Genomic DNA, 27,843 nt, shown 5'->3' with positions numbered 1-27,843 from the left:
ACATAAGGAGAATTCAACTTTTTTTATTAAAAAATCAAAAGAACGTTATATTATTATAATTAAATAAGTTCCAATTTTTTTTATTGGTCAATACAAAAGTTAAAAATAAACAAAACATAATCAATTAACTATTTTACAATGTTCAATATATTTAAAACTAATATTCAAATTAATACTTCGAATAAATGCAAAGAAAATAATGAAAAATGATGAAGATCCAAAATGATCGAAACATTTAAATATATAATATTGTAATAGTAAATTATACACGACAGAGAATCGTGTTCATAAATATAATTTTCATTTGTACATATTTGTACACATACTATTTATAGGAACAAAACACCCAAGCATAATAACATAATGATATTCAGAATTAGAATCTCGTCGTCGATCGAGTCAAAACATAATCTCAATTGGACAGGAATATAATTAATAATAATTTATTACAAATAATAATAACGAAAACGTGAACAACGAGAGCAAAAAACGTTAATAAGGTGTTGGAGAATGACGATCCGAGAACATTTCAAAAACACACACATATTACCTATGCTGCTTAGTTGCGGTAGTAGTTCTTACATGTAGGGCGGGGGCGGGGGCCAGTTGCTTCGGCTCTGATAAGTGTTTTGCATCAACGGGTGCGGTGGTGGGTGATGCGGGTGCGGTGATTGCGACGGTCCGGCGCCGGCGTTAAGCCAATCGTTGCTGTCGGTTGCGGTAGGCGAGTACCAACCAGTTGTGGCTGCGGGGACAGAAATCGCACCACCACCACCACCACCGCTGCTGCTACTACCCGCTGCCGGTTTCGGCCAGTCGGGTCGGCTTCCGCCGTGCCCAGCCCATTCCTAGCTGGTGCGTTGTCTCTTAGACGGACCACCTGTAGATTGATATTGCTGGATTTGTTCGTCTTGCTTGGCCACCAGTGTTTTTAACTGGGGCAACACGTGCGTGATATCTTGAAGCATGGCCATTGGTGTGTCTTCCGCGTACATCGACCTGAGGCGTCCGTTTTCTCGCAACACGTTCAACTGTTCACTGTCAAACAAAAGATGGACAGTTAATAAATTACGTCTACTTATTTCGGTCAGTATTAGATAAGAAGTATAAAGATGATTAAAAGGAAAAGGATCCATCCGAAATACTTACGAATTTCCACTGAATAGAGTCGTTTTTAAGAATTTGTGCAAGACGTGCGCGCATCTTGCGACAGTGCACGAAGGCAACATCATTTGGACTAGGTCGTCCAAGGTTACCATCAAATCTGAATATATGTAAGGTTTAGCGTTTATGCAGTGGATCATTCTTCCATGTAGTGTTGCCTTTTGGATCTGTTAAAAAGTACATATTAAACACATTAAAATAATAAATAAAAAATAATTTTGTATTTTAGTTTTTTGTTAATATTGCTCCGTTTTCAATTTAAAAACTAACAGGTCTGTTATTTATTGCAATTGATCAAATAACAAATATTGAAATAAGAATTTTAAAAATATTTCACAAATATTGAATTTAAAGAATAACTTTATTACTAAGTATAAATACGATACACACATTTAATTTTCAGAAAAATTATATAAGGTTTATATATATATTCAATGTTTCATTAAAAATATGTAAAACGTAGTAAATAAAATTCAAACATAATTATTTTTGAGTTCAATCCATACTACTATTTTATGTTTATCAATTTACATTATCAAATTTCTGTTATACAAAATTGGCTAAAGTTGATGTACATGTTAATTTTGTAAATAAAAATATACTTTTAAGAAGATTATGAGTGGAGATTTTTTTTTGTCTATGTGCATATGTATATTGTACATGATGTACAAGATAAGTTGAAAAAATATTTTGATTTTCATCTTTGAGGATGATTTCAAAAACCAAATTAATTCTAGTTTGTACTTTATGACACATAATAATAGTACCCACTTGCCTACCTTTTTAAATATAAAAACAGTCATGAAATGATCTAATGTAAAAAAAGACATCATGAATTAAAAATTTATACTTCATAAATGTTAGAAAAATATTATTATTCTATTTTAGGTGACTAGGTCCCACCACAACTTCAATCAATCTAAGAATATTAAAATATATTAAATATTATTATTTATTAACCTTGTATGCAGCATTATTTGATGAATCATGTGCCCACATTCGTTCAGGTATTTTTGTTAATTCCCATCCAGAATTAGAGCGGAGAGAAGTGTCTTGTACAGTTTGAGGGACAGGGCTTGATGGTGGAGACGATAAGTCAATGATTTCAGTAGGTGGGGGTAATAAGACTGGTGCAACATTTCTTAAGGCATTGCGCTGTTGAGTGTTGGTTAAACGACCATGAACAGATTGGCCATTATATGACTGCTGAGTTTGAGGAGTAGCACTCATTTGTTGTTGTTGTTGTTGTTGTTGTTGCTGTTGTTGTTGTTGTTGTTGTTGTTGTTGCTGCTGCTGCTGGTGGTGCTGCTGTTGTATTTGTTGTTGCTGCAACTGTTGCTGTTGAGCTTGACTGCTATTACTAGAACGTTGATTATAGAATTGTCGTATTTGATTTGAGTGCGACATCGCATTACTATTGTACATGGTTGTCATACATTGGCTAATAGGCACAACATTGGAATACGACACAGCATTACTAAAAGCAAAAATATTTATTTTTTTATTTTAAGATCTTTACAAATTTGATTATTAATACGTACCCAATTACTGGCGCTGTATTATTTGCACGCACTAGAGGTGGTGGTGGTATAACATGGCTCACACCATTCATGGAACTATTGCCTTGAGACATTGTTGGACCCTACAAATCCAATAAAATCACATCAAAAACTATTGATTTACTAATAAAAATATACATATAATACACAGATGTGATTATGATTTAAGGTACCACTAAATATTTCAGTTGTATGACACCTTGAATTAAAGTGAATATTTTAAAGGGTCTATGGCAGGGGGGGGGGGGGTGTCCACCAATTAATATATTTTAAGGGCAACATTAAGTATCTAAAAATTTTTTGCGGGCCATCAAAATTCTAAGTACATATTATAATAAGTAATAACACATATAATTTTATCGTAATATATGTTATTTATTTTTTGTCAGAAAACCAGATAACCCTGGCCTAGGGATTGACCTTTAACTTAGTCAGTTATGTAAATAGAAAGAAACTTTATACACAAAAAACATTTAAAAAAATGTTAGTTGTATTACGCATACACATACTAAGTATAAAAAATTTGAAATTCATAAATACATGTGTTTTTAAGTACCCCCTAGGCCCTCCAAAATAAAAGGTCATCCAGCTGAAATATTTAGTGGTACCTTAAATTATGATCACACTACATAGCCCACAATATTATAATATTAAGTTTTAAAAATAAAACCCACCATTGAATCCATACTTTTTAAATTATTATCACACATAGAGCAAAACTTGTATTCAATATATTTTTTTTTATTTTAAATAAACTTTTAAATGAAGCATCTAATAATATTAAATTATATGACTCAAAATATTAACAGCTAGTCAAAAGTTAGATTTAAAATAAATTCAAAACAAATAAAAGCTATACATTTTATTTTACAATTATTATTCATTAATACATCAGCATATTACTTTAAGTCTACAAAACATGTTAAGTTTTTTTTTAAAACCAGTGATAAATTATTGAAATTACCAACCGAGGAATGATAATTAAATTTAAAAAAAATGTTGTGTTAATTAAAAAATATAAAAAGTTTTCAGTGTGAGCTTTGAACTACAGAGAATTAGTCGAGTATTGCTATACAAGATATCAGTAAGGAGGAAAAGAATTAAGAAAGCTTAAAAATAAGTACCGCATTATAGCATTGAGCAGCTATACTTTGATTTCTGGACGCAATAGCATAGCCACGTGTTGTTTGCAAGGGCTGAGCCGGAGTGCTATATGAATTAACCTACAAAAACATTATTTGTTTATTGAGAATCTAGGAGACACAATATTATAGAAAAATCGGTTTATATGAAATACATGCTCGACACCACCACTGCTTATAGTATAAGAAAAGTTTATTAAAAGTAACAAATAAAAACAAAATTGCAAGTAAAAATTAAAGCCTTTTAAATCATTTTTTCCATTTATTATATTATTGTATTACTTTATTACTTACAAAATGTATAATTAATATACCTATTTATTTATAGACCCATTATTTATTAAAAGTTAGTACTAAAGAAAATGTTAAGCATAAAAATCATTAATACATTTGAATAAGTTGTGAAAAACACAAGCAACAATTTTTTTTTTTAAGAACCAAAAATACAAAAGCAATTTAATAAACTCAGTATAAAGGTAATACATACCATTTGATTTGGAGGCCATCCGTTTTGATAGGTGTTCATCATTACTGGCATACTTTGTGGAATCACTGGTGCAGGTGCTGTCAAAGAGTGCGGAATAGTATTTTCAGGAGCAGGTACTTCAGGGGGGGCTCTGATCCAAGCACCTGGTGGATTAACATGGGCAGATTTCTGATTTGTTAGAAGTTGAGTATCAACCACCTTAGCTGGCCAATACTCTTCAAAATTTGTTTCCGGTGGAAAATAATTTTTGATATCATCAAGACTAGTCACCGTGCATGAGTCACTAGCAAACAATTCATTTCTGATACCCTGAACTTTACAACAGAACTTGAGATAGGCCAAATTCCAATTTTCAAGTTTCACAGCACGATGCCTTAGGTTTTCTGTTTCACCTTCAAAATAGAATAGCGGAACATACTTTTGGCCATCTTTAATGCAGTATGGCACAACAGATTCAGAGTTGATGCGAATAAAACCACATTTCTCTTTGCGGCCAGGAGTAATATTGCACAGTAATTTTTTATAACATACTTCTATGAATGTATAAAACTCGTGGACATCTTCTAGACGGACAATATAATCTTTGTTTGAATAAAACATATCTTTTCCATACAAACCATCACAATGTTTTATGTTGATGTCATTTAATATTTTTGCTTCAGAATCAGTGATAAAGTGACTTCTTACTGAAGTACATGTATAAATATCAGCATGTAAATAATGTAAATAATTGCTGAGCAGCTGAGTTTCAGCCATCCGTACAGATACAAACTTCAATTCTTCACCATTTATTACACGAATAATGTATGGTACATGGTATCCTGCAATTGATTTCCAGGAAAATTTACCTATATCGCACAAAATAACATTCATTAGATATATCTTTGTAAGAAATTTCAAAACTTGTATTTCCTAATTGCTTACCTTTAACACTATCTACATCTTCACTGTCTTTAGGTAATTTTTCTTGATTGTTCTTTTGTGTAATTGGTGCAATAGCCAAAGAAACTGCCCTACCAGCTCTGTTTATATAAACATTGGCTGGAGAATTCAGCTGTTTTGCTGCAGCTGAAGCACTTTTTTGAAAATTCTCTTTCATTTTGAGAGCCATAGCATTAATTTCAGGATCATCGCGTTCATTTTTAACACTTATACCTGTAATTTAATTAAATTATAGATAAATATAATATTATAAATCTTGAAAAAAAAAGTATATGGAATAATTTAAAAGAATATTTTTCTTGTATTTATTTTTAAATACTTTTGCTGAAATCTATTGCCATCAAAAATAAAATAGTAATATTATGTCTAAATATTATACTTTAGAAATTTTATAAAAAAAAAAAATAGTGATCTTAGTAGTAAATGTACAAAAATTATAATAAAACTCATAATCATATTAACTATTGGTGTAGATAACAATAGTAGTAAAAACTTGTTAACTTGTTACTAATAATTTTAGCGTTTTAAATATTTTCAATATTATGATAAATGATAAAATCTAAATAGAACACCCATCACTTTTAATTAGATATTAAAAAATAGGATAATAAAATAGATTGTCACAACCATAACTACCTGAAATTTAGGACAGTCGAAGAGAAAATAGAAGAAAAAGGTAGGCTTGTTAAAAATTGTAAGATTAAAAAACAACAATTAATATTGGATTAGTCTACTTGGTTGCATGTTGTCTTCAACTAAACAAGTCAAATACAAAAATATTATTTTATATTTTTAGTTACTCATAATAAAATTGAAAATGACACAAAAAATAACAATACAAAAACTTACCATAAGTTTTATTATTATATAAGAAATAATTTAGTAAGAATAAGAAGTCGCTAAAGTTTTTTAAACTTAACGCTAGTCACTTTTTTAAATACCAAGTAAATAAAATTTAAAATATACGCCTACTTAAGTCTACATTACTCTTTTAAAATTCTTTCTTAGTATTAGAAAAAAATAAAAATCATAATATGATTACATGTAGCTAACTAAATGAAAAAATAATAATGAAAAACTAATTTAACAATATTAATATGTATACACATAATGCAATAACTAATATAATAATATTATGTAGGTATACAATTATTATTATTATTACAATACACAATAAAAATAAACTAATTGTAAAGATAAACATAGGATTTAGATACAAATTATCACTACGTCAATCATAGATAATTATAATTTATAACACAAGGGGTTTTAATTACTAAAGCTAAAGATTTTAACTAGACAACAAGTTTAAAAATAGAAAAATTCTATGTTAAGACGTCAAGACGGCATATTCAGGTAAAAATAATATCAAAATCTAGTAAAACCAATAAAAGGTATATAATTAATGAAAATAAAATATTATTATCTTTTAATCTTATTATGTAAGTGTTGTTTACAAATTTATAAATTAAATTTATTATTTTAATTATATCTTTATGATTACAAAAATATTCCTGTACTTCTACCTGCTATTTTTAAATTAACGATTTCCTAATACAATTTTCGATTAGTGGAACAGTGATAAATTACATTGGTTTTATATTATAAAATAAAAATAATACCAATTATTATTCAAGAATAAACAACGAAGACAGTAAGTATAATTTTAAGAAGCTATTAATTATTATAAGATTATTTAAGTTATTATTATAATTAATAGAAATTATACCATTATTGGCATTATTATATTATTATTATTTAAATAAATAATCAAGATTTTGGTTATTCTGTTTTAATTAAAAATTTTTGGGGGACTTGAAATGTTTACGTATGTTGTTTATATTTTATAACACATAATGACATTTTCAAAATATTTATATTAATTCTAAGCTATTTTGTTTATTTACACGACGAACTTATTCAAACCATTATACGGTAAGTGTTAAAAGTGTTTATTGATTTAAGTTAATAAACATAATATATGATAGAGATGCAAATAGTTAAGACGAAACAGGTATAGAAAAATATTATTTACTATTATATTAATAACTAACAAATTAAAATTATTTTATATTATCCCTATAACCTCATACGACCATACTTCTTTGGAGAATAAATTAACAAAAATAAAATAAGGCACTATTATACGTAAGTACAGGTGAAGATCACTTTGAGAACTATTCGACCGAAATTACCAACCGTCTGAAACGGATTAAAAATAGCACTCGATAAATTAAATATTATTTTTTATAATTTAAAACAATTTTTTACAACGCATTTACAATTATAATATAATATAGGTACTTAATTCATAATTTTAACATTTTGTCATAATAATAGGTATAGGTAATTAATGTAATAAATAAATTATTGAATATTTAATATATAAAGCGACAATATAAAAAAGAAGTATTAATTGGGGGAGGGAAGAAATAATATGTCTGGCTAGGCCCCAAGCTTCCCCCCTGGATCCGTCTCTGAGCCTCATCATAAAATATGTATCAATTGTTATAAATATATATAATTAATATTATATTATAATAGTTATAATATATATGATTTGTTTTTGGAAAAACTGAGTTCAACCTTCCCGTATTACAATATAAATATAACAAAATATCTTTAAAAACACGGACAGATTCTTTTTAAATGTTGATATATGTATCCTAAACAAAATCTGAACAAGTAATTTCCGAGTTATTATAACGGAGTACTACCCAAGGATTCAAATCATTTGTACTAAAAGAAAAATAAACCGCATTCGTCAAAACTGCTGACGGACGACTCGATCCTACGGATAAATTTGGCGCGAAAACGATCTTCAGTTTTTCAGAACGTGTTAATGATATTATTGTATCTTGGTTCATGGTTACACACAACACACGCGTGTATTTGAAGGAGTAGGAGGTAAAAGTGGTAACGTCACATTTGAACGATTTTTTTTTCGAGACGGACAGTAGAAATAACCAAACGTTTTGAAGAATTAACGTCCGTTCTAGAAATGTGAATTTTATAAATCTCACGATATAACAATAACAAAATTGTTTCGAATTGACCTCATGATAAAATACTTTATTCTTTATTTTATACACGCCTAGTATACATTTATTCAGATTAGGGTAAGTTAACAAAGTAGAAGGCCCAAGTAAATTTTAAAAAAACAGGGTACCAACAGTACACCCTTTACTTGCACAATGAACAATGCGATTTGTGATGGGCATAATAAATAACCGATGGAGCACAAAAGTCAAAATAACAATGTTTATTCGAAATGCCCGAAAAGAATATACAGTATTGTACTTGTTTCCGTATATAAAACAAATTGAACCATATTCAGAACACTTTAAAAAATCGTCATGATTATAAAATTTGTTCAAAATAATATGCATGTCAAACTACCACAACGTCCGATAAAAATTCAGAATGCGATCCGTTCGCAAGGGATGAGGAATTCAAGAATGTCCAGCATTTAAAATTTCAACTATAGCCATAGCCCATAGGCGGGCATTAGGGGAGGTGCTAGGAGTCATTTTATCAGCTCTGAATTGCATCTATGTCGTACGATTCTATACATCGTCGACTGACACGATTACACACACATACACAAGCGCGCGCGCGGGAACACGCGACCGCGTACCCCTTCCCCTCCCTATCTATCATTCCACTGACCACAACTTCAAAGGTGTCGGACGAAACGCGATAACAAAAGCCTTAAAACACGCGTATAAATGTGGTCAACGAACATGTGGATAAATTAGAACACGTGTTGACATTGTCGGGAAATCCCGGAGCGATACTAGGTTCCCTGAGCAACGGTTTTGTTATAGACCATCATCATCGCAGTAATAATTTCAACTAGAAAATAATCTAAAATTTTTAAGTTTAAGTCGATCGTACAATCAAACTTTTAAACGTTAGAAAAGCATAACAATATAAAACATACGACTATTTATGGTCTTCGCGATAATTGTATACAACATAAAAAGAGAAAGAGGAGAAAACAACGCTACACTAGAGAAACATAATAAATTACGAGGGCAATAATTCGTGTGCTAATTTTCAACGTTTTTAAAATTTAATAAATCGTAGGTACCTATAAAATTACATATTATACATGAATGATTCATATACACAATTACAATTAAATGTAAATCGTCAAACCGAAAGTAAAAAAACCGCAGTATTTCCTAGAAAAAATTACTGATCACCCCCTTCTCGCATAATATAATATAATATGCATATGAATGAAATGCAAGGTACTGTTTACACTTAAAATAAAAATTATTGGTACTGTTTGCAACCGATATGGATAAACGTTAATATTTACATGTCACAAAAGTGAGGCACGATTGACCTTAACTTGAAAAACAATCAAGATACTACTACAACAGCACTACTATATTCTTCTAGTAGTATCGATAATATTATAAACATTACATGTGCACGTCCCAACACATATCGATAAAATAATAATAATAATAATAATAATAATAATGGTAATAAAAACGACAATGGGTAATAAATAATTATTATTATTGTCGTTACACGAAACACAACGATTTAGGTAAACCGAATCGGGTGAAGCTTCCACCCGATCAACGATGTGTGCGTGTGTCCGTAGTACACCAGTGAAAACACATTAAGCGTTACAATCTCGTTAGGTTTGAAATGGTTTACAATCATTACCTTCGTTTGCGGGAACGCTGATAACAGAAGCCATCTTGTTAAGAGTCCTTCACACCGGTGGCTTGACGACAAACACGGTGGTAGTGGCGAAGGGGGTGGTGGGGACGTAATACGTTAGTGCTCGACAAAAGCAAGAAAATGTCGCGGCAGTTGCATTTGATTAAATACGAAAAAAAAAAAAAGAAAAAACGTCGACTGTTAAAATATAAATAAATACGTCGTATCGATAAAATTTATTCAACGAACGGAGGCGCGTAAGGTGCGCGCGGCGCTATCGCCTATCGGCGGCGGCGGTGGCGGGCTAAGCCGGGAACAACGGGAACCGTGGAACGCGTGTCGGGTGGACACGAGACGAGCAGTGTCGGCGGACGAATCACGAATGAACTCGAACGGTGTCCGACCGGCTCTCGGGCCACGGTGGGGTGAAGCGCGCGCGCGCGCGGGGCGGCGGGAGGCGCACCCACACGGCGACGCGACGGGCCCGTGTGTGCGTGAGTTTGCGTCCGTGTGAGCGCGTCCGCGCACGAGTTTACGTGCAAATCGGCGAGTTTGTGTGCGCGCGTGTGTGCGGCGTACGGTGCGAACAATGTGCGCGTGCGTGAGCGAAGTGAAATCGTCCGAACAAAGACGGGAACCAGTCGGCGGCTGGCGTAGCCTCTAAGCGAGGTACGCGCCGAGACCGTAAACCCCGCGACCCGCGACCCGTACCCGGCCATCGTTCGCGCGTCAGCGGAGTGGCGGGATCCAATGGCGCCGGCCCATCGTCCGTTTGCGCGTAAAACCCATTAAGCGGCGACCCCGCCGACTAGTACCCCGGATAGAGGCTGCCGGCGCGCCGAGCTCGCATAGTTCAAGGTTTTTTCAGATGGCGTACCGACACGGGAACGATAATAATTTATCATTTCTTTGAATACCGTGCGACCGACCGACGCCGCCGACACCCGCCCGCCCGCCGTCGACCGATTCCCGGCGATCTCGAGCGCCGACACTAGCGCTGCACGGCGTCAGCTCACGGCTTCCCGCCACCGCCGGCCGCCGAGACGCCAACCGACAATAATGACATTATTTCGTCTGCTAATGACCAAACGACGTTGTTCCCATTGTTCGTTATCGATGCGGCGGAACTGCGAGAGGCTACGCGACGTTCTCGGTCGTGAAATTCCCTGTTCCGAACCGGTGTGGAAAATAATAAATACATTATGTTTATATTATAATATATATTATATTATATATCGTGCGACCCTGCACCACCGCCACCGACCGGCACGCGGACCACCCACATCGGACGGTCGCTTCGCGCACACCCACATTAACCGACAAAATTGCGTTATTATTAATTATTATTACGTCCGTTACGGCCGTCGCCTTGTCCCGGGCTATGCGCGATCCGGGCCAATTAATATTATCCAAACCTCATGACGGGGGCGGGCGCACTCGGTTTTTAATTGGATAGTTATTATCCCGTTCGCCGTGTATGGTCTATTGTAATAATTCGTAACTCGCGCACGACTGTCAAAATATGACCTTTTTTCCTTTTTTATCTGTTCATTTCATGCATCGTTTTGTTTAATTACTTTTTTCCCGTTGACCATGCGACGGAAAATTATTGTATAAACATGATATTGTTACTACTGCATAATGTATGGTAATAATATGATAAATAGCGTGCAATTTACTACAACATTCAAGACGTATACAAGTATACTGAATTATTGTAGATTGGTGCACGAATACATTATACAACTGCATAATATAATACGATTATCATTAATAATTACCGAGTTACTGGATTATGCGCGCATACAATTGATGCATATAATTAAATGTACACTCATCGTTTCCATGGTAACGTCAATAATATCCAAATGTATGACAATGGAATCAGACATTTTGCGCGGCATAAACGGCAGATGTTTATTTTTGGAACCTACCTGTTGTTGCCAGTAGGAAACGCCGTATTGTAATACATTTTTTTTCGTCCACGCGGCTAAGCCTAACAATTGTGTGCCATGTTATTTTTAAATAAAAGCTGTAACAACAAAATATTTCCAAAGAAATGCCGACGAAATAATTGAATTTATCTTGTTCGTCTGCTATGTCGACGTTCATTTCAAATACGAAGGTTTTCAATGCGATTTAAATCGTTTTCAATTATATGTAGTTTGGTACTTCATCAGTTTGCATAGCTTAATCATTGTACCCGATAAACGTCTTATGAGTTATATATATAATCGTTGTAATCATTTTGTTTACATTTCATGTTAAAATACACACATTTAATCATTAAATATAATATTATCTACAAAATGTACAATAATAGTTATCGCTTGTTAATAATATTATTATCAAAACAAATTATCGGGTGAATGATGGGTGAGTCATAATTCGTCAATGTTCCAACATTTGAACAAACTAACATTATAATTTATAATTACACCGATAACACCATCACCATTAATAACTATTAATGGGTGCGGTTTGTTGGTACAAAATGTAGATAAGAGTTGAAATAGATGTACCGGATATTATGATGGTTTGATATTCGATAGAATATCGACCAGTACTCAGTAACTTTTAACGTCGTACGTGACATTGAAAATAATATGTTACAACGATAGTAAATGGTTTCGTTTCGAGTAACTATACAGGCTTTACCCAGTCACGGCTTTTCTCACGGGCATGATTTGCGGATTACACGGATAAACATAGATGAGAATATGATGTACGTGTTCTGCAGATATCGTACGTCACCTTTGAAATAATATGCAATACGAGTTGCTTTCCAGTTACAATATAGAAAGGCAGCTGGACGACAAATTATTATTATTTTGTTCGGGCGTATTGATTTTAGCGGGGCACTATCGATTTCCCACCAAATGTCTCGCTAAATGTTGAGGTTAAATGTATAATTAAACTTTTGACATTAAATTACTCTGTACACTGTTCGGAAAATAACTTGTTAATAATCAATATAAAACAAAATAATATAATACGAAACAAACGTTTTATTCGTTTAAAACGTTTTAAACAATTTATGCTATGTTTCAAGTGTAATAATATGTTTATTTTTAATAAAATATTTCACCAAGCTAAGAATCATGTATAAAATAGTGGAAATTTTAAAACTTTAAACTGAATAATGATAGGGTAGTTACTAGTTTTAGATTTGTGTAAGTTTATATGATCATGAAATCAGATTTTGTAGTGTGATTTACCCGTTAACAAATTGATTGATATTTGTACAAATAATACTATTATTTACATTTTTCGAAATTATTTGAAAACGCTACTCTTTAATGTATTTACATTGATAATTGAATAAATCTATACAATAAATAATATAATAATGACATACGAGATTTCGAACACGGCTTACATATTTTGTAAGGACATTTTATTGTTTAAAAAAAATCATATTATACGTAAAAAAAGGTTATAAGATTAAACATTTTCAAAAATAGGTTGTACGACCATAGAAAGTTTAGGAACCCCTGGTACAAACTATTTACTCCCTTATGTCGGATTCTTCCACCCACCAAAGTGGGAATTGAATTCCTAAATATTATATTGTTGTTATGTTTCACTAACAACACAAACCGATATTCAAACACGTTTATGTTTTTTACATAATATATTATATAATATTGTACAAGAGTACAAGCCACAAGATTTAAAACGTTGATATTTTTTTTATGTATATTTAAAATAAAACTGGAAATCCCAATCCTCAAGTGGGTAAACAGTATATTACATAATACAATATTATATTATATTATCATTTATTCTATAGATAAATCGAATTATAATGGAAGTATCAAGTACGTTTTTACAATTTATGTTATTTCAAAACTTTATTATCTAGTGAATAATAGGTACAATTTTTTACAATTTTTTAAAGTATCAAGTACCTATTTGAAACATTGCATCATACGCATTTGTATTTTAAATTCAAATATACCTTATCGTTTTTGTTTGGATTATTATTATTTATCTATTCAGAGATAAACTCATTGAAATCTTGTTATTTTGTACTTGATATAACCTCCTAAAATAATTTCCAAACACCATTGTTGATTATTTATAAAGCCTATATTGGCTATATTATATTGTTACTTGAATAGGAAACTATTAAATAATGTTATTATATGGGCGATAGCATACAAGTTGTAACATTTCTGTATAACATGACGGTATGTATTATGTATATATTGTGTACAAAGGAAAATATTCTAAGATGTAAGTATAAAAATAAATCAATGAAATATAATATGTACACGGACACATGGCATTATAGTATTCTATATTTCTACACAACAGGCACATTTTAGTTTTTTTCGAACATATTTTATACAATTTGTTATTTAGTACCTATCTGGTAGCCGGTAGGTATACATATTAGGTATGTGATACATAGAATAGAGTTTAAACGAGTCATTAATATCAATGGTCGATTTTAAGCATCGAAGAAAAAGTAATATGTATAATTAAGTATAAAAAAAATATAATTTGAAAAGTATTACTATTTAAATAATATGTGCTAAGTATTTTTTTTATTTATTCTTAAATACTTAATGGCAAAATTATTTTAAATACACTTTAAACACTTTTTAAGTTGATGTATAAATTTGTAACTATAATTAAAATTAAAATACAAATTAAATGCATATTTGCACAAGATTATTAATAGGTATAATATGCGTATATATATGGTAATAAATAGTATTAATGTCAGTGTTGTAGAAAGGTAACCAACAAATTATATATTTAAATATTATTTTATAATTATAGATTTAATATTATATATTTATAGGTATCTTAGAGAAGATAATAATTAATAAATAACACTTAAGAATTAAGATGTGTGTCTAGACGACTAGATTATAAATAAAAGATATCCAATTTTATCTGTTTTATCTAAATACAAAACTGATAATTTAAAAATTGCATTTGTAAAAATACCTTACCTAAATTTAAGTTTTACGTGTACTTTAAATACGATTATCCACTGATGTTTGGCGTTTGCAGATAATAAACAATAAACTACAAATAAAAAAAAAACCACAGTAGTTTATAATGTGTGTTTACACGTAATACATAAACATAAAAGAATATGAAAATAAAATCGAATAAATAGGCTATAAACAATAACACAGTAAAATTAACACCTTCCCCGCGAAAATAATATTTTTATTTAAATTTAAATTAAAAATCTTGTCACAAAAAATTATCTAAAATCTAGATAATTTATCTTAGACAACTATTTTATTTAAATATATAGATAAAACAATTAATAGATGCTTAACATTATTTTTATCTAGCTTATAGATAGTATAGAAAAATAAACATTTTTATATCTAAATAAAGTAATTTGATACAATGGTGGTGATAAACTCTCCCGATTTTTAAAACTAGTAAACTTTCCTGGGTCAACATTATGATTATGTTTACCTGAAGGAAATATGCTAACTCTACCGAGTTATTTTAAATGTATAGAGATGACACTATAGTGAAGTTGAAATTTACTGTGTTATATTTTTGGATTAGTTTTCATATAGATCCAAATTAAGTTGAGAATTTTTCATATTCTTTCAAATGTTTCATTTGTCTATTTATAAATCATATTAGCTATGATAATGCTTCCACAAAATGAAAAATTGGAAACTTTTGCTTCGTACTTGACCTTTAGTTCAGATAAATATTGATTAAGAGTTAAGATGCATAAAATCTTCCAATAACATAAACTTCAATCTCCATTTATTTAATATTTATTAGTACCTTTAAAGATTTTCAAACCTAGGTACATAAACTACATACATAAACTTCTAAGTTATACGATAAATAAAATAAAGTACTTAAGTAAAAACTATTATACCAAAAATAAAGAAATAATTATACTTTCAAGACCAAAATATAAATATTTTAAGCTTTTTTTAAATGTGTTTATTTATGATACAATAATTATAATGTACAATCGAACTGAGGACAGTTTCCATGTACCCTTCGCGTAGTACTGAAGATGACTCGGAGAAGTTTACAATCACCTGCGAAGGAAGCCTCAAAGTGCTCATATACAACGTACTCCATGGAAAATTATGAAAACTTGACAGTTGACAATAAAAAATACAATATTTTTTTATAATCTTCATTTGTATTGTAATTTCCATTACTTGTTGTGAGTTGTGTTCGATATCGATGACAGTATGACACGTTATAACACAAAATATAGGTACGTATTTTAGTTATCGACTTTGAGTATAATTTAACAACGCTAACTGGAAATTATATTTTGGCATTTTGCTTCATCGTATACAATTTTCGAGTCTTACGGAAGCACAGTTAGCGATAGATTTCCTACGAAATTTATAAAAAATATTATGTACAGTACAATATTATCAAATGCACTTATTCATGGGAGTATATTGTTTATTTTTGGTATGGTATTCATAGCTCATAGGCGCATCGTTATTATTTTTTCATATTATTGTGATATGAGTATTGAATTTTTTAGAATAGGATATTTCTAATTTATACGATGCTATTAATAATACAAATACACAACCACCATATTTATATGTTAATATGCTCTTGTTTGTGATTGTATTACTACCAAGCGTCTTTATTCAAGTTTTATACCGTACACTAAAATATCAGTTTTAATTTTTCGAAATATTTTGTCAACAAAACTAATGTCGACGTCATAAAGGTAGGTCACGACACACGTGTCATAGTTTTGTTGTGCATTGATAGAAAAATAATATTATTATGTTGTGCACATTAACATTATTAGGATCTTTAAACATGTAAATTATATTTACTAAATATCATTATTGCAATATCTTTTGGTCGTGTAGACTGTAGGCAATAATTGATCTTGGATAAAAATTCTAGATATATTCTTGATGTTTTATTTAGTGAAATAAGTCAATGTTTATAATTTAGTAAATCTATAAGTCTATATTGTTGTATCTATACTTAGTAGTTAGTACTTAGTATACTTACTATATATGTATTTAATTAATACTTTGTATATCGCATTGTGTTAATTTAATAATACATTTTTCTCTCTAATAATTCTTTGATATTTGCTAGATAGACAAAAAGTCAATAAAATATAATTTGCATTTTATTATTGAAATAATTTGAATAACATAATTTAAATCGACAAAAATGTAAAATAAATTATTATTGTTAATGCTGCATAATGTTTGATTGACATGAAATTTAATCTATATGATGATGGACTACAAAAATTGCAAAAATGCTATGGATAACACAAGTAATAACAATTACCAACATTTTAAATTTTATTATTGGATATCGAGTTAAAAATGTACTTTTTAATTAGTTTTTACCAATTTAAATAATATATTAAAATACATTAAAATTTTTATCGAATTTAAATAATAATTTTTTTTTCAAATATTTCTATACAAATTTAAAATTATTTAGAATTACAGTACTTATACACTCATTTATATCGGTTGTATAAATTCTTACGAGGAATGTTGGCGAGAGATAGTTAATTATAGCTTTAAAAAATTCAGTATTAATGTAATTCATAATAATAACTCAATATTAAAAAGAAAATGTATTAACTAATACTATATTTCCATAAGAAAACAGTAAAATTAGAATTTAAGTGCAGCTATGGAATTTCTGATCAACTACCATATTATTATTATATCATCGGATTAACTTAATATAATATATTATCTGTTGGTAGGAAGGTACTGGTCACTATAAGTATTTAAGTACCTAATTAATAAATATTAAAAAAATCAATATTAATATGCGTGCTGTAGGTACATTAATGTTCATTCATTTCAAATTTCAACATATTATGAATAAAAATTAAGATAGTATTGCCTAAAACCCTAAAGATGTTTAAAAGCAGCTAGCTGTTCGGCCATCATTTAAGTCAATTTATTATTTGTTATAAATAGAAATAGGATGCTGACGACTTTTGCACTTTTTTATTTTGTTGATCCTATATAAAATGCCATCTTAGCTAAGACATTATTTCATGTTCCCTCGATTCAGAATATACCAATTTTATTTTGCATTTTTAGACATTTTTAACTATACATTATTTTTTTTTTGTTTTTTAACGTTATTTTTTTATATTATAGGTCAATTCTAGTAGTTTTTATACAATGTGGTCATTTTTTCGAATTTTTGATTTTAAAGAAAGTGTTTTCATTCTGCAGATGAAATTATTTAAATACTTGTTTCATTGATATTCAGTGATTTATATTCAAAAAAACAATAAAGACTGAATTTTTTTTTTATTTTACTTTCTAATTTTTTTTTACTGTAAATTAAACTTAAAATCTAAATGTTTACTAAATTTCGTTTACGAACATATTTTAGATAATTTTTTTTATATTTTTTAGGGAATTAAAACAATTTTTTTTCGATTTTGATACTTTTGAAGTCATCAAACTAATTGGCTTATAATATATTATATTTATAATGAAACGGGTACGATAGGTACCAAATTATATTCACAATAATAATAATTATTAATTAATGATACGCGTAGACGAGGTATTGTTTTTATGAAAAGTTAAAATGGAAGTTAATTACTAACTATATGTGTAACTATAAATATTAACTACTGACTGTACAAATATTATTTTTGAATAATATTATACAGTATACACACGTGAAAGTGCAAGACACAATATTATCGGTCTATAGTTTTTACATTTATCTGCAGCTATCGTTTACCTATTCTACATTAATTGTTTATGTTATAACTTATAAATTATAATAGAAGTCATATAAAAACTGGTCGGTGATTCACTACAATATTGTTAATACAAATTTGAATACATGTCGCGATTCATTTAATTTTTATTCAGTTATTTACTTAATTAGATACAAATATTGTATGTTTACAAAAATTGTCACCTGCCCAAAGGTGTACATAATCTGTTAATTGAAATTCACATAATATGTTAAATATAACTAATCTTACTATATATTTGTCGTGTTTTACAATAAAGTATTTTATTGTTATAAAATATTTATTTTATTTATTATTTATTTGCATAGTAAGAAAACATTACTATTCTATAAATATAGTACTGTATTAATATTTAATACTAATATTATTTATAATCAATAGTAATATTAAACAGACACTTGATTTATTACACTTTTATTCAATTGGAATGTAAGTATGTAGATACTTAATATGTAAATTATGTATAAATGAATATAAGTGATGGTAGTATGGTACCTATGATATTCCGATGTTTGAAATTAATATAATATTTTATGATATTAATGGTTTTCTAAATTTTACATCAAATAATTGTATAAATTATAATCTATTGACTATTAAGGACTGCCATTTTACATTACATACAATGCCTATGCTTAGAATTATTTTCGCTTTGAGCGTTTAAAAATAATTCTAATCATAAATATAATAGTGTAATTATTGTAATACATAAGTATATGAAACATATTTGAATTTAATTGTATAATTAAATTTTAAACTGATTTTAAACCTTTTTGGAAATATTTACAAATTACATAGTTATTACAATAATATTATTGGATTATTAAACTAAATTAAAAGTAAAAACTAATATATCTTTATATATATTATAATAAATAACGAACATATTAAATCATTCTAGGGTTTGATTAATTAACATATTATTAACAAATTTATTACAGTTAAATTAATATTAATATGGTATAATTATTGTATTGTGATAAGGAGAAAGAGACTCGTTGACTATCAATATTAATCGACTAATAAGCTTTATTTTCATATTATTACTCGAACAAATAAGACAAAGAAATGGACGATTTAAGAAGTTGAGGAAGGGTAATGACTTAATTACTTAATTATATATAATTAATAATATTAAAATTATTGTATTTAAAACATTTAAAATATTTTAATATTCTAATATAATTATAGATATTAAAATATGTATAACCAATGTACCAATATAGCCATATGCGATATGTCATAGAACACTGAAAACACAAATTAATGTACAAAAACGGGTATCATACGATATAGCGTACGATGCACCTTTTTGTGAACACACGATTGCGTACGTTAAACAATTAACTTTAATATTTACCCCAAAAGTCAAACGATTGCGTATGATTTTCTGTGCAACGTTGCCACATTTAAGTTTTAATTTGTGATTAGTAAAAATTAAATTTTTAAAAAATGATTTAAGTCAAAACATTTAAAAATAATAAAAGGTTAAAATAATGATTTGTAAAAATGTATTCAATTTAAAATTGTATACCTCGGTATCACTAATAACTAATTTTTAACAAATGTTATAATATTTTTTGAATTTTATATTAATAATTATATTCTTTCATCGTTTCTTTTATACCAATTAGGTACCTAAATCAGCATTTTCAATTTTTTTAATCCAACCTTTAAATACTAATTGTATTTTCAAACATGTTTCTAGAAGGATGAAAGCTATTAAATTGAGCGTTATAAGTTCGATGAAAACTTTCGGATTAATTTTAAAATGTACGTTCTATAATAGTTCGAATTAAATGACAATAATGCTTCAAAGTTGCAGATAAAAATCGTACGCAATCGTGTTTCACCGACAAAAAACACATCTTAAATTCTTAAACCTTTTTCAAAATCACACATTTATTATACATCCTCGGTTCTAAAAAATTGACGGACAACGATATAAATTTAATGAAATTTAAAAAACAACAAATATGTATTCCATTATCAAAGGAGTCATTCACTGGTCTTTACTGAATATATACCATGTGGTAATTTAACAAATTACGTGTATGCATATAGACTATAGAGGCTGTAAAATAATTTGTCTAATGTGTAACAAATAACAAGCAATAACAATAATTATTATACTCACAACTGCAGACACAACTAATAAGAAATAGAAACATTAAAAATAAATAAATTAAACTTCTAATTTCATTATTATACATTTTCATCTGTTATATAGGTATAAGCATATGTCAAAACCATATAATTATATTAATAATGCTGATCTATGTTGAATTGACAATAACCTTGTTAATATAAAGAGTCAACAAGGTTTCTGAATTAATCATTAAAATTTGTTGATTTGACTATTTGTAATATTATATTTTATAAATTATACAACATTATTCTAAAATAATCTAAATAATTGTTAAAATTTAAACAATAATTACTATTTATTAATAATTAGAATGATGTTTATATTTTAATTACATTTCTCACCGTTTCGTTATTTTAAATTAAAATTATAATACACATAAACGTTAAATGTCGTATAATATGTATGTATAAACGTTGGCCGTAATGGCATAATAATAAAGTTAGGTGAAAGTACAACACTAAAAAGTATATATACAGGGAATTATAACTACATATTTATGTTTGTCAAAATATTTTATTTACTCACTCAGTTCCCATACAAAATAACACGATTTCGCGAATAATTATTGTTCTGCGAATTCTTTTTAAACTTCAATAAAAACAATTTCGTGTACTATTTATGAATATTTAAAATTATATATTTTTTTCGATTAATGTATGGTAAAACTAGTGAAAAATGCTTGAAAATTGAACAATATAAGACTCTTTATAAATTGTTCTTAAAGAAACCTAAAAATATCAAAATACATATGTACAAGTATTATATCTTTTTTACAATGGGTGTCATTGAGTTTTTTAACAGACAAGCCATTTTTTTATTTTCAGGCTACTTGTTTTTTTACTATAGTATAAGTATATGTATATTATTCTATATTATGTATTTTTATGACCAGAGCTAGGATTTGTATACAATAAAAAATTGTAAAATAGACAATTTATTTACCAAAATATGCAAAAATATGCATTTAAATTTTTATAAGATAAACACAAAAATACAGTTACAAAAAAAATATTTATTTATTGAAATACATCAATGAATGGCTGTTTGTCTTAATGTAATATAATTGAGAAATAAAATAAATAATTACAATTCACATTCAATAGTGGAAATATTTTGAATTTTATGTTTGAAAAATTGGAAAATTTATGTTTGACAAAAAAAACCAAGTTTTATACTTTAATCAGCATATGCAGGGCTAGAATTAAATAAAAAATATTAATTACAAAATATACTATAAAACATCAAACATGTATAATAATGTATAATATGCAATAATATTCATTTTATCCAAAATATGCAAAAACATGCAAAATAAAAACACCGCCATTTATGAGGTGATTCGTGGAAATTACTGACAAAATCAATACCTAATCAGAAATCGCAAAAAAAAACATGTTGTGGCATATAAATCCTAGTCAACAAAATTTTCAAAATCAGAAGTTAATATAGGTACTCATTAATTCCTATATTATTATTTATTAATAATTACGAAATAGTTCTAATAAATATGTTATTTTTATTATACTAAATAGTAAAATTTTAATAAAATATATAGCATTTATATTTATAAAGGTATATTTAATTTTACATTTGACTATCCTATAGTCGTTGAACGTTAAGAAAATGTGGCTATTATACCTACTCGTATTATGTTTTTACTGATTAATGATTATTCTAGTAATCATGGATTCATAGCGACTACATTTTATTTTTTACGCATTTAAATATATTGAAATCGGTTTCAAAGTCTAATAGAGGTCATTTATATATGTAATATAAATGAATAATTAACTAATTTATATTTTATACTTTGTTAATAATCACAAAAAACAAGAGTACAACACAACCGCCTCTCCAATTTTAACTAAGTATATTATAGTATATTGAATAACTTACAAATCATTATGTCTATATTATTGATAAGGGATAATTAATTTTATCTTTAATCAATTGATCATAACATAAATAAATAAGCCATGTTTTTATTATATTCTTGGCTTTTTTAATATTTTCAAAAGTATAAAAACACGTAAAAAACAATGGCAAAATTACTGTTAGTATAGGTTGAACTAATTTTTGCAAAAATTTACCGTAAATTATTGGTATTAATTTATCATAATAAATATTATATTTATAATTTGATAACACGTATTATAGAACGGTATGAAACTGCCAATATAGGTATATGTATTGTATAATAAAATGTAAATAGCAGTATAGCTAAATAACTATTAATACGTAATTAATAGCTTAAAATTAGTCTAAATATTTAAAAAAAATTATTGTGTACCTATATAGATAATAATAATGTATATAAAGGTGAAACATTTGTACTTTATTACTTTAATATTAGGTACAATATATAGATAATACAATTATTCAAAAGATGGATTCACGCCGTTCATATAATGTTTTTGTTTTGATAAACGAAAATCAAATATTTTTTTGTAATGGTCGCTATTGAGTATTGAGTATTGGTTACAGAAAATAAAATAGTTATTGTTGGATGTATTAATGAATTAGTAATCTGTCAAAAATTTAACAAGTTTATACAGTGCTCAACTGGGCAAAATTAAAGTAGGGAGACTCTGTTTACTTTTAAAATAAGAGCGTCCCCATTACTTATTTAAACATATTGAGTCGTGGGGGCTATGCCCCCACACCCCCTAATAATCACTTTTAAATCATAAAAAATATTTGTAAATAGGTAATCAATAAGAAAAATAAAAAAAATAAGTACCTGTTATATATATTATATTAAGAAATAATAACTAACTCAAAAGGACAATAAAATTGAATAAATAAAAACATCGATTTTTAACTATTTATTTATATAGATGCGCGATTTTGAAATAATCCACAAGACATATTATGGCGGTATTTCGCGCATTTTGATAAAAAAAACAAAATGATGAAGCGTTCCGAGCGTTTCCCTTAAAAATAATAGGGATATGCTAAAATTTCTGAAAAATTAATTGGGGTACTCCGTCCCGCTGCGTCATTTACATAAACAATTGTAAAACGAGTACAATTATTTGGAATTATCGACGTGTATGTACAACAAAAAGAAATGTCCTAATGTTTGTATTGTTCGTAACTTTAGACAGCTACGATTGACTAATTTAGACAAAAGTTTCAGATTGTTTTTAGATATATTAGGAAAGTCTAGAAAGTAGTTTAAACTAAGTTTAATAATTTATCAACATCTAATACGCCACAGTCAGATTATATATTTTGATCGAATTTTGTTCTTAGAGCGAGGTACTCCAATGCCGATTTGCTAGAGAACTTAGATATTTTTACTAAAACCAAGATATACCGATAAAATGTTATATTTCATGTTTTATTTTCTTGCGGACAAATTCGAACTATATAGCTAGTTACTTAATAAAATAATTTAAAATATAAATTACTCTATGGGATGTCAACTTTTTCGAGGTCATGATGTTACTATTTGTATCAATATTGCGATTTGTGGTTGTATTGAGGAGTGGGGGCTAGATAAACTAAAAATACGACTTAAAAATCATAAAACATATAGCCGTATAGGTATACTCGTATGTAAAATTACAATTACATACTCTTTCTAAAGTGGTGTTTAAGTAAAAACAACTATAATTAAACCAAAAGATAATAATATTTTAGAGATAACCTTATCTGTTTTAAATACTTAAAGTATTTCTTGATTTATTTGAACTTAAATTATTTTACCTATATATTATAATTATTATAAATATTATCATTTATTATGAAATGTTGAAAATCAACAGATATGATATTGTACATGTATCCGAAATAATAATAACTTTAATTTTTTTTATTACTTATTTTGCTCCCAATCTACTAAAGAATGAGTTATCACTTTATCAGTATAATTAAAATATAATATATGCGATTTGTTTTTCGTTACAAATGAATTGAATCTAAACTTATTATGTTTATAAATACTTAAAAATAAGTTAATATTATAATATAATATATAATAAAATATTATGTCTCTGCAGCTTAGAATCTTTTATTTAATGTGTTATTGTGTTCTTGCCAATAGCAATACAATACTTATATTTGTCTCATTTTTCTAGGACTTTTGGTCTATGTTGAAATAAATCATTTATCTGATAATAAAAAAAAACGAAAAGAATTAAAAATCTATTTATAAATTATCTATTTTGAAAGAACGTTTTAGTAATGTCGCAATAATGACATCTAAAGTAAAAAGCTTATAAGTTATAACTTATTATACAATACAATGTATGTACATTTCAAAAAAAAATTTTTTTTAATTAAATTTGTATAGGTACATTTGTTTTATGGAGTAAAATTAATTTTATAATATTATATTGCTTACACGTACCTATAGTAAAATATCAATAATGATTGACTACTAAATTAAACAATTTCAAGCATCTATAAATAGCAAAAAAATATTTCTTAATTTAGGTAATTCAAGTCTCTAACTCTAAACTTGTTTATTTTTGAATTACTAAACTATCATATTAAATTAAAATAAAATTTTGCGTAAGTAGTTCTTCGTTCTTTTTGAATTGTTTTGAAAAATACTGGAATATTTTTTCTTAAACTCTTAAAAGTATAATAACTAAGTTTAATTTTATATCTAAAACCATACCCGAAATTGAAGATTAAAGCATTTTTATAACTTTAAGACGTGTAGGTACACGGATAAAAAACACACAATTGAATCAAAATTATAAAATTGACTATCTAAAATAATGAAGATTGTGTGATATGTATTTTGGTTAAAATATATTATTTATTCTGTGGACAAATGATTAAAAATTGATACTAGGTATTTATCTAATTAATATAAAAACAATTGTATACGCATAAGAAGAAGATTAGTTAACTATATATTAAGACTAAAAAGTTAAAATTACCGATATATATATATATATATATATATATTATACAGTTAAAATTAAAATTTAAGGTGATTATGAACAATTATTTACGTATTTAATGATGCAATTTTTAACTAATGAATATTTTATAATTCTTAGTTGGATTTTTTGAAAGTTGATTCGAAAATCTCAACAAGTGGAAAAATAAAATTTAAAAATATAATATTTTTGTAATATTATCCTGATCACATACCTAACTAGTATAGTTCATTAATCATGTTTTATCGTTTACATGATGTATATATAGAGATATAAGATATGATATTTAAATAAACCAATTAGATACTATTGTTATTTAAAAACTTATGGTTTACATTTAAATTGCTAAAAAATTAAAATAATTAGGTATAATGACCTTGAAGATTGAATCTGAATATTCTATTACATATTTACAATACCTACATACTAATAATACGAGTACAAATAGTACAATATACCTACTTTCGTTGTGTTATGTGATAAATTGTGATTAAGTATATTTACGATATTTTTTCTTTTCTGTAAGAACTACTAAGGTATATAATGAAATTTGTATTGATTTGTGAAGTTCAAGTTTTAGCTATTAAAATTTACTTCAAAATAGTTTTAAATTGATCGTGATTTTAAAGATTATTTATAAACATTTGAACTTTTTCGCAAAATGTTATATTATAAAATAAAAACCGTATAAATATCTTAAAATTGATCTTTTTGATTTTAATTTTGTATAGAAAAGTATTGATTAGAACGTTTCAAGTTTCTAAGATTATATTTTTTTTACAACCAAATAATAAAATATATCTTTGAGGATAATTCGATATTTTATGAGTGAATATCCGATGTCGGTAACATTTGAAATTCCATCGTTCATAAAAAAAACTCACAGATGTGAGTGTTAACATGGAATTTATAAGAACATTTTAGCATACCTAAAGCCATAATTTTTTACTATGAGTTATTAAAATTCAAATTTTGACGATATCTAATATTCACACGTCAATTAATAATTTCTCCTCAATTTTTGTTATTTTGTTGTAATTCTATTTTAGGTAATCTATTAATTAAATTATTATTTTCTATAGGTACACTATTGTAATTCATATTATAATATATATTATATTACACAAAAGTGATTGTTTTCTCAAAAATGAGTTCAACTTATTGTCTTATTTCAAATCTACAAAAAATATGTTACTATAATATAATAAATAATAAATACAAGTTTAATGTATATCTAATCAAATATAAGCTGACCAATTGTCTCCGCTCAGTCGTTTTTGTCTTATAAATTATAATTTATAATAAACAGTCATAGGTACCTACTGATTTATTATAGTTGAACTCAAATTTAACTCATCCTTGACAATATAACATACTCAATATGACGAAGTAAACCCGAAAACTACAATATTAGTATACATGTACTGATGTATAACAGACCGATTAACCTGATTTTATAAAAAGATAAATTAATGGCATTTTCCTGTTTCTGAACGAACCCCTAAAAATCTATATTATATAGAATATGTCATTATTGTGTATAGATATAAATATATAATATGTTCCTATAGAGATATAGAATCATTAGAATCGTATGACGTATTATATTATTGTGTGTGTATGTGAATAAGAGTGTCGTGTGGGCTTGTCGAAAACTGAACGACGCGTTTCATAAAAGATTGGATGCTACAAAAATACGATTGGTACACCATAATACGGCGTGACTAATTTCTCCAGAATGTCTGTTGCTAATTGTTTACTACTCATTAGTACACTAGGTACTATTCACTATAAATATTATACGCAGTATGTTATAATATAATATAAATTTCAATAATTGTAAAAACCGCTCTGATTTTTGGTCAGTTTAAATTGTATACGTAAACTCGACCAGGATTTTTCAGGTAATATACATTTGTTATGTGAGCTGGGCCCTAAATTTCGAGACTCACTATTTACTATTTTTACGTTTGAAAATTATTTAGCATTAATACATTAACCTTTTTGACTTTTTACGTACCTATATGAAATAGGTGGCAATTCTCATCATTCACTAAAATATTTATT

General features: G+C 27.6%; 1 protein-coding gene across 1 annotated transcript; it reads right to left on the bottom strand.

Moving 5' to 3' along the window:
- Nucleotides 1-3: 3 nt before the first annotated feature.
- On the bottom strand, nucleotides 4-10,375 carry LOC132920001 (uncharacterized). Its single transcript, XM_060981988.1, is given in 9 exon segments — nucleotides 4-899; nucleotides 901-1,038; nucleotides 1,150-1,331; nucleotides 2,125-2,641; nucleotides 2,706-2,806; nucleotides 3,848-3,946; nucleotides 4,353-5,200; nucleotides 5,277-5,507; nucleotides 9,981-10,375. Coding segments are annotated over 9 exon segments (2,415 nt in total). The 5' UTR covers nucleotides 10,015-10,375; the 3' UTR covers nucleotides 4-634.
- Between the last annotated feature and the right edge of the window lie 17,468 nt (nucleotides 10,376-27,843).

The sequence above is a fragment of the Rhopalosiphum padi genome, chromosome 2 (assembly GCF_020882245.1).
Source record: "Rhopalosiphum padi isolate XX-2018 chromosome 2, ASM2088224v1, whole genome shotgun sequence".
NCBI lineage: Eukaryota > Metazoa > Arthropoda > Insecta > Hemiptera > Aphididae > Rhopalosiphum > Rhopalosiphum padi.
The sequence above is the reverse complement of the archived record's forward strand: the minus strand, read 5'-3'. Positions and strand labels throughout refer to the sequence as shown.